The 11,076-nt window shown below is 45.9% G+C and overlaps 1 protein-coding gene across 1 annotated transcript; it reads left to right on the top strand.

Annotated features, from left to right (window-relative positions):
- Window positions 1–845: 845 nt before the first annotated feature.
- PRLHR (prolactin releasing hormone receptor) lies at window positions 846–2,060 on the top strand. The gene has a single exon (XM_054207250.1). It carries the CDS (start codon window positions 1,026–1,028, stop codon window positions 2,058–2,060), a length of 1,035 nt encoding a protein of 344 aa, XP_054063225.1. The 5' UTR covers window positions 846–1,025.
- Window positions 2,061–11,076: the final 9,016 nt, after the last annotated feature.

The following is an 11,076-nucleotide window of genomic DNA, read 5'->3' as shown; positions in this document are numbered from 1 at the left end:
CGGATGCTAATATTCCCTTTGAGATGCTCACATGTGTTTCCTTTTGAAGACACAGTAAACCCCACTGAAAATACAATGGGTAAGCAAACATTGCACCGCTATTAGAAAATAAATTTAAATAAAATAAGGTGCTTTGTGCTACATGCTAAATGCACATTTTTATTATTAACTTCATTCACCGGGTACGTAGCTGAGTCCCTCTAGTGGCATAAACATTTATCTGGCCTCAGCATGTTATTAAAATTCTATTTTACAGCCACGTTATAGCAGCAAATTCACAAGTAGCTTTTTTGGACACTCTGAGGACTGTGGCAAAGTGAATCTTGGATTAGATACTGTGCAGGCTAGCGTTAATGAATGTAAATTGATTTTTAGCTGTGAGGGGCAATTATAGATGCATTGGAAGGAGAAGGGAATTTTTGAAAGGACATTCAAGAACTAATTACTATCAGTAAGGAACACGCAAAGAGCAACGTAATACCCAGGACAGCCAATAGGGATAAAAGCTTATACACAAATCTGTCATGACCTAGTAGTGAAGACTGTTTAAAAACACTGGTCTCCACTTAGCTTGTAAATGCGCATCACCCTCTTTCTCAATCACATATTCTCTCTCTCTCTAACACACACACACACACACACACGCTCCTGGATTTGCAGAAGACAGACATCTAGGGCACTTCTTGGAATCTACAGGAAAATCATATGGGATTAAAAAACCAGAGCAGTAAGTACTCACTGCATTAAATGTTTATTAAGTGGCATGCTGTCAGAACCTAGATTTAATAGTAAATACAGGAGGACATTAATGGAAATTGGTTGTATTTCATTTTTCTTAGGAATTGCTGCAAGCTGCCTCTCGAGGATTACAACTTCACCTTTTGCTTTTACGGATGCTTGTTTACTATCCTTGTGGTAACCTCTGGACAGCCAGTAATCCATTCATTATCCACGCTGATTGAGTGCAGGAGTAGTGCAGTGGTAACTACTTCACTCAGCTGTCGGCAGACGACAAAAAGAGGGAAATGATGAATTCGGACAATTTAACCTCCCAAAGCTTCCTCTCTGCGATTCATAGCAATGCCAGCAATTTATTCTCAGGGCTCCAGTTTGTTCAGACCTTCAAGCCACTCATCATCCCCTGCTACTCACTAGTGGTTTTTATTGGTGTCATTGGGAATTACCTGCTCATTTATGTTATCTGCAAGACAAAAAAAATGCACAACGTCACCAACTTCCTGGTAGGCAATCTGGCTTTCTCAGACATGCTCATGTGTGCAACCTGCGTACCCCTGACACTCGCGTATGCCTTTGAGCCCAGAGGATGGGTGTACGGGCGTTTCATGTGCTACTTTGTTTTCCTGATGCAACCCGTCACTGTGTTTGTGTCTGTCTTTACCTTGACTGTCATAGCTGTGGATAGGTACTGTGCCATGGTGTACCCATTCCGCAGGAGGCTCACAATCCCTATTTGTGCTTATATCCTGGCTGCTATTTGGCTGCTGAGCTGTACCTTGGCTGCCCCAGCCTTGGTGCACACTTACCACGCGGAGTTCCCAGAACTGGACTTCTCCATCTGCGAGGAGTTTTGGTTCCACATGAAAAGAGATCGCTTAGCTTACGCCTACAGCACTCTCATCATCACCTACGTACTGCCTTTGGCTGTCATCTCCCTGTCCTACCTGAGAATCTCAGTTAAGCTGAAAAACCGTGTCGTCCCAGGCAACGTCACCCAGGGCCAAGCTGAGTGGGATCGAGCAAGGAGGAGAAAGACTTTTCGCTTGCTAGTCTTGGTGGTGGCAGCTTTTGGAGTCTGTTGGCTGCCTCTGCACATCTTCAACATGATAAAGGACATAGACATCAGCTTGATTGACAAGCAGTACTTCAATTTCATCCAGCTGCTGTGCCACTGGTTTGCAATGATGTCTGCTTGTACCAATGCCTTCCTCTATGCCTGGCTCCATGACAGCTTCAGGGGGGAACTGAAGAAAATGTTTGCCTGGAGAAAGAAGAAAATTGGACCCACTACAAATTGCATTATGGCCAGTGTGGTGCTGTAAATGAGAGCTGGTGGGAGTGCACTTCCTTTGTAAGGTAGCACTGTAAAGTCTTTGCCACTATTAATTAGGCCTGATTCCTGACACTTGTCCTCAGGGCTCAATCAGAACAACACAAGTCCCGTGTGTAGCTTCCCCAGCACCTCCACTCCTACTGGACAAGGAGACGCAGACGTCAAGTCCCAAAAATGTCTACACTGCTTTGACAGGAGTTTGAGGCCAAGGAGATGTCGGCATGATAAGATACACATAAGGTGATGCGCATTTACAAGCTTATGTAAACTACAGGGACCCCTCCTATCTGTTTTGGATATCGCTGGCAGTACAGACATGGGATTTAGGGACAGGGAGAAGTGAGTATGAATATGAGACCTAAATATCTCAGCGAGGAAGTGCTTTGGATTGGGTAAAAATTAAATCTGCATATCTACCCAGCGTCCAGTCCTTAGCACAGGATCCAGGGTGGAGGACTAGCAATACTCCTGTGGTCCTCTTGGGTAAGGGCCACGCTGAAGAATAGCCTAAAGCTCTCTGAAGTGCCCGTCCTGAGCAGCTATCTCAGCTATGGGTGTGAAACCACGTTGGTAGGAGCTGCTCCGAGCCTCCCTCTGCCAGTTGAGTTGTGCTGGTGGCAGCAGTGTGCAGGGGGCTCCCGCACCTGAGGGGTGTGTGGGGTGATGGTGTCAGCTCACCCGCATTCCCTCCCAGTGCTTCTGTACCAGACAACCGGTTTGCTTGCATGCCTGGGGACCCACGTGTGGATGAGGACTGCGGCCCTTGGTGGGTTGTGCTGTGTCTGCCCTGCGTGGTTTCCTCCCTCACTGCCATTTTCTCCTTGCCGCTGGCCGAATGGATGGAATCGCAGCCGGGCTGCTCACCTGCCTGCCACGGCCAACCCCATCAGGCAGAATCCGTGCTTTAGCCTTTTTGAACCCATTATCATCAAACCCAACCCGCCTGTGTCTCGTGAACCTGCAGCACAGCATGTGGCAGAGTGAGATGCAGTATTGTGAGAGGGGAAATAAAAGCAGGGTGATGTTATTTCTGTGAGGTGCAACCGTGATGCAGAGTGTGCGACAGCCTGTTTGGTGGATTTGCTGGTGCTGTCACCAAGGATGGACAGACTGGAAATATAATGTGTAGTGGAAACTCATCCAAATAGGGGGATATTAAAACACATCACCACTTTACTGACATTGAATTGTGTTCCTGCTGTTGTCTCACGTAACCCCAATTTGCCGACCCTACCACAAGGCAGCTGCCGGAAGAGTGGAAATCATCGTAGATTTGCCAGTGCCGAGATGTTTTCTGCTCATTCCTTGAGGAACTGATTTAGATGTGTGGCAATGCTGCCATCAGCTTTGATCTCCAGAGACAGGCAGAGACTTTGACACTGTCTTCAGGAGCACTTCTGAAGGTGTCTGTTATGAGACAGTGGGTGGAAGGGGCTGTTGACATTGAGCCGTGTATCAGCATTGTGTGACCAGTCAAAGAAAGACCTGTCAAATGGAGCGGAGTGGCAAGTGCTCTCTTTTGAAGGAGTCTTTTGGGAAGAAACAATTTCCTTTGACATTCACGTTTCAATCAGATGAGGGAGTTAGAAGCTATAATCAACCTAATGGCTTCTAGTCTCTTCCTCCCCCTGTCTGAACTGAAAATACCCGAGATAATAGATAAGCATAAGGGAAAAAGTTCTGAAAGCAGACATTGTTTCTGAAGAGTTTTCTTCCAGCCTGTGGAGCCAGAATGTGGGATGGCACCAGGGACTGACTGAAACTGAGCTGAGATCAGCTGGAAAAGCAGTATGATCCAGGGGCAGTTTTGGCCGTTGTCACCAAGGGCATCTATCCAACCGCAACTGCCCATGGCCAGAACCTGTCCTGGTTCGAGGGTATGGGCTGCAAGGCAATGCAATTAGATGAGGAGGGAGAGGGAAGAAAGAGAGGATGGTTTTTCTGGTTTGTAAATGTACTTCTACTGTGAAACCGTGAATATCATTTTGCTCATCAGCGTTCAGTAAGGTAATCTGGTTAAAAAAATACACAGCTGCATATTATGCACACACCGGGAAAAGCATTGGAAAAACATTTGAAACCCCTTCTCACAAATTTCCTTAGAATTTCAAGCTGTTCTGTTGCTGGTTATGAGGAACTGGATATTAGAAGCTGATTACAGAGACACCGAATCAAAGTCTTTTTAAAGCGGGTTTTACTTGCATTCTCTCTGTGATGAAGTGTATCTGCCTTTCTTAGCTTGATTTCAAGATTTGAATGACTTATTAAAAAGCATTTTTCTTTTGCTGAATTTTAGGAAATTGTTCTTCCTTCAAGCTCAATATAACAAATTACTCGAATAACTGGTGATTTTGAAAAGGCAAAAAACTCTTCCAAACAAACCAAATAATAAATTTTATAAGCCTTTCAACTTCTGTTTCAGGGCTTTTTTGAAGAGAAGAGAGAGTAGGACACCGAGAGAGCAGGACACTGAGAGAGCACTGAAACGACATTGCAAAAAGCACCCCTAAATAACAACAAAATCCTGACTTTTAGAGATTTTTCTTCTATGAAATTATGTTACTTCAAGCTGTTATCAGTTTGTAAAGGCTAATTAGCATTGAGATGGCCCATAATGTTTACAATCTTGCGCACTAAATACAGACAGCGCTGTAACCCAGAGTGATCCAAAGCCCGCTGGAGTAACTGGGAAGACTCTTGTTAACACAGCAGCCCTGGGATCATTTCCTTCTTACACATCAGGTTCTTACACTCGTTTGCTGACACTGTAGTTTGATTTATTAATGTTCTCTTGAATGTTAGTGACTGCAGATGGCTGCTGCAGAGAGCTGTACGAAGTAAACAAGAGGGATTTCTCTATTTTTTTAATTTTTTTTTCCTTGAGACAGAAATGAACGGCTGCTCAGTGCATATATTGTTCCCACAGTGACGGATGCTCTGGGAACATCTCGCGACCAGCAGCCCCCGGAGCTGCAGTTCCAGCAGTGCCAAGATCTGGCATCTCAAGGAGGTTCTCAAGAGTGCCCAGCACAGCAGGTACCCTTGTTTAAGTGCTGGTTTAACCTGTACATGCCTTGAATCTTTCAGGACTTGCATTTGCAGCAGAAAGCTGAGAGTCTGCCCCTTGCTTCAGGCCCTTCTCAGCACTAGGTTTTGCAGATGCACCCCAAAATGGTCTGCATTCCCCAGCAATGGGGTCCTGAAGCTCCTTCTCTCTCCTCGGCAGCTCCCTTGGCCCACCTCAGTGGTCCTGCAAGGCCATTTTTCCAGGCGTTCCTTGCACGCTGCACAAAGGAGGTCCAACGCCGAGCCAGAGGGCTGGAGGTCCCACAGGCTGATGGGGACCGAGGCACTCGCTCAGACCCGCCTCTGAATCGAGCCCCAAGAATCTCTGCTCAATGTAATTACTGTTTTCTCTGATATCCAGACTAATAAACAATAATAAGATTTAGAGGCATGTTGGTGCGCTTCTTTAATCCAGTTATGCAAATAATTATATTCAAAGCCATCATGTGAAATGTGTTTGCTAATCTCCACCCCTCTCTGGGGAGCTGCTGTGGTTCTCTGAGGGACCAGGGCTCATCGCTACAGTATTTTTGGTGGTATAATTTTTAATTACAGTTTAAGAAATCATCGCATGCTTTGATTTTATAAAGTAGCCTGGGTCAAAACATGGTGAACCTATTAACTTTCCCTGCAAGGGTTTTACTTGTTGTTTCTTGCTTACATTCGAACCCAAGGACTTGCACACTGCAGGACAGCTGCTCTGCAAGGATGGAGCAGGGTTTGCGTCCGAGCTGAGGTATGGCAGAATGCTACAGCCTCCTCGTCTGCTGGGATTCTGTTCCAGTTCTTTACATGTACCCAGAGACTTTCAGCAGGTAGAGACCCAGGTGTTCTGCATTTTATGGCAGCAAATATGTGCTATTTATGATGGCTCCTCAGACTGTTCCGAAAGGACAGTCTCTGGTAAACACTCCTAGGTGCACTATGGAGTTTGTACACGTGCTCCGTGGTGGTGTTTGCAGGTAGATATCAAATGTGTTACCCAGCAATGGGTTATCAGAGCATGGTGAATCTTGGGCTTTGGAAATGGAAGGCCTACTTACAACCACACTTACTCATTGTAAAAATTATTTTCAGAAGATTGTTTTTTTCCTGTATCATAGGAGAAGGCTCTGGGTAGACCTTATAGCAGCCTTCCAGTATGTAAAGGGAGCCTTCAAGAAAGCTGGAGAGGGACATTTTACAAGGGCGTGTAGTGGTAGGACAAGGCGTAATGGCTTTAAAGTGAAATAAACTAGATTTAGACTAGATATTAAGAAGAAATTTTTCACTATGAGGGTGGTGAGACGCAGGTTGCCAGAGAAGTTGTGGATGCGCCATCCCTGGAGGTGTTCAAGGCTAGGCTGGATGTGGCTTTGAGCAACCTGGTCTGGTGGGAGGTGTCCCTGCCCAGGGCACAGTGGGGGTGGGACCTGTATGATCTTTAAGGTCCCTTACAACCCAAACCATTCTATCATCTGTGAGATTTCACTGGGGCCAAGTCTCTACAGCTCAGAAGGCCCTGCATATCTAATATGTGGAAATTGATAGGGAGAGGCAGATGTCGTGGTTTTGGCCGGATTGGCCAATCAGAACAACAGATGCCCCTCCCGCCCCCTCCTGAGAGAGGAGAGGAAGAGATAAGGAGATTTACTAGTTTAGAAAAAGAACTAAACTACTTTAATGAAAATAATGATAAATAAGAAAATAATAAATAATAATAGAATAATAAAAATTAAAGGAAAAAAGTATACAATATATACAAAACCAGATTCTGGTCCCAGGATGACGATCCCAGCAGACACAGGGAAAGTCCCAGACTGGAGTCAGCGATGGACAGGAGCTGAATTCCAGAACTAGAGTCAGGAATGCTCGGATCGGGATCAAAGGCAGACGAACAGACAGGGTCCTCCTCAGAATTTGGCCATTGAAGAAAAAGCGAGCCAGAGCCCCCTTTGCCCCTTTGATCCCTCAGCTTTTATACTGAGCGTGATGCAGATGGGATGGAATACCCTGTTGGTCAGTGTTGGGTCACCTGTCCCGTCTGCTCCTCCCTGCAGGTGGGACCCCTCTACGCTTCTCTGCTTCCGACCCTCTAACCGGGCAAGCAGCGAAGTTAGCTGACCTTGGTTGTTACAGCAATAAGTCTAAGCAAGAGCCTCTGTGCATACCATTCCTTGGTATAATCAGGTCTTATCACTCTGAGAGTGAACAGTTTCTGAACAATGTGCTGTTAATTTCAGAGTTTAGTCAGTTAGAAGAGGCCCAGCTAAAAAGTAAAACTTTACAAATCAGAAAATTGGTTCTGTTCTACCTCAAACCAGGACAGCAGGGGAGAGTGAGATGTATTCACTTGAAGAGAAGAGCACAGGTTTAGCTAGCCGTAATCACAGCTTCACAATTTGAAGCTATTCTGTATAGCTGTTGGAAGGACTCACAGAGCATCGTTCTAGCAAATTCACTGTATTTCCAATGTTTGTAGATGCAGAAATGCTTGATCAAACATAAGCTACTCCCTATGGGCAAATGTGGAATTGGTATTAAAAGGCAATGTACTTATGAAACACATAAATAAGTAAATCAGTATTTGATCAGGAATTAAAAAACAGATTAGATAATGAACAAACATCACTAAAAGTGAAGGACAGGGAACTGCTGGAGGGGGTACAGCAAAGGGCTACAAAGATGAGTAGGAGACTGGAACACCTCTCTTATGAAGAAAGGCTGAGGGAGTTGGGTCTCTTTGGTCCAGAAAAAAGACGGCTGAGGGGACACCTTATCAACACATATAAATACTTAAAGGGTGGGTGTCAGGAGGATGGGGCCAGGCTCTTTTCAGTGGTGCCCAGGGACAGGACAAGAGGTAACTTGAGCATAGGAAGTTCCACTTAAACATGAGGAGGAACTTCTTTCCTGTGAGGGTGGCAGAGCCCTGGCACAGGCTGCCCAGAGAGGTGGTGGAGTCTCTGTCTCTGGAGACATTCCAAACCCGCCTGGACGCGTTCCTGTGCCACCTGCTCTGGGTGACCCTGCTCTGGCAGGGAGGTTGGACTGGATGATCTCCAGAGGTCCCTTCCAACCCTACGATTCTGTGATTCTGGGAAATCAGGCAACTAAAGAAAATTAATGGTTTATTGGCCCTCAGCTGGGGTAAGTTAGAGTTGATCTTGCCCCCATCTTGAAAATGGCAGCTCAGAGCAGTGACCAAAGACTAACTTGTTTGTGCAATGCATTGCTTTAAGTAAGTTTTCCTTATACTTGGATGAGGAAAACTGTGAGAGCTGTAAGTCTATCATATTTGGGGAATGGCAATTTATCTGGTATGTGCAAAAGCAGATCCTGCCATAAGGCCATTCCTCACAGGAGCATGGTGAGTTCTTCCCAGCTGATAGACAGACGGGGATAAGCTGGTATTTTTCATACCGGCTGAACAACAGATGCACTCTGCAGTTTTAATTAAGTGAATCTTGCTTGTTGACATGTCAACAGTGAGTTATAATTAGATGTCTAAGATTATGCAGGGTCCAGATATAAGCTGAAAATGGTACACCTGCAGCTGTGAAAAAAAAAGAATGCGCCAAATTGGACAGAATTGTACAATGCATCCATCAATCTGCCACTAGACAAGAAGAGGGTAGAGAGAGAAACAATGTGTTGGTGGTAAAGCCACTGCTGCCTTTGCCATTTCTGCATGAAGAAATTTAATACAATTTTTTACGTCCCGCCCACCCCTCTCAATGCCCACTATCTTTTTCTTTTCTCAGAAAAAAATAATTGCATTCCTCCTGCTTCCCCTGGAGAAAAGGTTGCTCAAGGGTCAAAGCAAATGTTTCTGCCTCATAGAAAGCATACAGAAACTGGGGAGGATTTCTAAAGCGGAGATCTGCCTCTTCTCTCCTAAACCTCTTTCTGCAAGCAGAAATAGCCAGTTGTGCCTGACACACAGTCTGGGTACGCAACCATTAGCTGTGCAGCTCTTGCAGCTGGCAGGAGCAAACCTGGCCCTTCTGCCACTTGGAGCACTGGCTTTCATGGTTGCACCAAGTAAATATCCCTCCCCATACACAGCGACCTCTTTCTGGGTCAAAACTGTCGCTAACTCTGGTCCTTTGTACCAAATTTCCCTCCGCATCAACATGAGTTTGCAACTGCAGACACATCAAAGGTACCCTGCCCATGTTAATGGGACCTTTCCTTCAGAAATCTTTACCATAGTCCCCGTTTCAAGACCATTCTTACCCTGTTCAGATATAACCAGATGGGGCAGGCTTTCCCCAGGCTGATTTCAATCAAATTTTGTATATGTTTCTCTGCTCTCTGCTCTCCCAGCCCTCCCCCAGACTTTTGAAACCATCGATCAACCAACCAGTAGAAGCAGGAGCCTCAAGGATGTTGAAATCTTAGTAGCTGCCTGAAGTTAGGAAGAATATCAGCATTTCCTTGGTGGTCCCCAGGGAAGCAAAAGACATCTAAGTGCTCTCTCCTTTAGGGACCCACCCAGGATTGCACAGGGGACGGTGCAAATGGGTCAGAACTAGTTATGAGACGGCCAGGCTGCCTCCCTGCAGGACAAAAAGTGAGGGGTTAAGGGTACGAAGCTCAAGGATATCTCACTGGGAGTTCTGTCACCTTGGGATCTAAAAATCTACTCTCTTTGCCAAGAAGCTGATAGGACTGGCTTTCTTGCCTGTTGTTGCTTACTTTCCCTTTCTATAGCCTGCTTTGTTAATGAAGCTAGTAATTGATATAAATAATAAAGCACACACTCAGGAGCTCCCTGCTTTCTGTATCCAGCCTGCTGGAAATCAATCTGTGATCACCGCTATCTATTTGAAGCTGACTGGGCTCTCCATTCTTTGCATCTTGTTTATGTTAATTATCATTGTAATTTCCTTGTGGTTTTTTCTCTGCAGGAAACACACAAAAGGAGATGATGGCTTTAACCCCGACATCTACATTTCCTACAATTCCTACATTCCCATTAGGTGCTGGAGACATTGCTTCAGCAGCTGGCAGGGCTGCAAAGAGAAGCTTGCTGCTTTCCAGCATAGCGATGAGATCTGCCTCTCCTGCCGAGCGCAGTTCTTGGTTTCCAGATAAGATGCTGGAAAGGCAGCCCTGTGGCTCCCAGCAGCAGGAGGGGGTTTTAGCGCCGTGGTCTGTGAGAGCCTGGTGATGTGTGCGGTGCTGAGGATCGCTCCTACGCAGCTCAGCATCCCCCCAGCAACATCACCAACAGTGATGTGCTCAGCTGGAGGCAGCCGGTGCTCCTGTGAGGCCCAACAGCATGAGGTGTCATCGCACTGTCTTCGGTTTCTTAGCCACAGGCAGTCGAGTTCAGCTACCCCATTGCACCCATGACAGGACAGGCCAATGCTCTAGTGAAAATGTGACAGGCAAGCTACACGGTAGCTGTGAGGCACTGTCACAGGTTGCCATCATTCACAGCTCATGTTGGTGCGACCAGCTGCATTTAGGAGTGGGAAGGCATAGCAATGCACTGTATTGTTAAAAAAAGCCTGTTTGGGGCTCGTGGAGGCAGGGCAAGAAAGAAAAAGAGAAAAAAAAATTTTTTTAGACTTCAAGCAAACAATAACTATCCAGACGCTAAGTCTACAATCACCCAGAGGCTGTTTCTGTACGAACGTAGGAGTTATTCATGTATTCTTGTGAGTGTGGTCCGTCCCTTGCAGCGTGCCAGTTCAGTGCATTGGCTTTGTTGCCTTCTCCCTCCCGTCCCTCAGCCGTACAGTGAGCTTGAACAGGGGCAAGCCAGTTGTGTGCATGCACCAGTAGTGTGAGGTCCGTGGATGCAGATCCATTAGCGCACGGTCCAGAGACAGATGGGTTGAGGGCGGTTCCACTCGTGAAAAGTTTGGTTGTTTTTTGTTGTTTTTTTTTTTTTTTTAAAAAAAACACGAAAATAATTGAAAGGTTGGGGTTCCGAGGCAAGTGTTTGA

This window comes from Rissa tridactyla, chromosome 6, assembly GCF_028500815.1.
Source record: "Rissa tridactyla isolate bRisTri1 chromosome 6, bRisTri1.patW.cur.20221130, whole genome shotgun sequence".
Classification (NCBI taxonomy): Eukaryota; Metazoa; Chordata; class Aves; order Charadriiformes; family Laridae; genus Rissa; species Rissa tridactyla.
The sequence above is the reverse complement of the archived record's forward strand: the minus strand, read 5'-3'. Positions and strand labels throughout refer to the sequence as shown.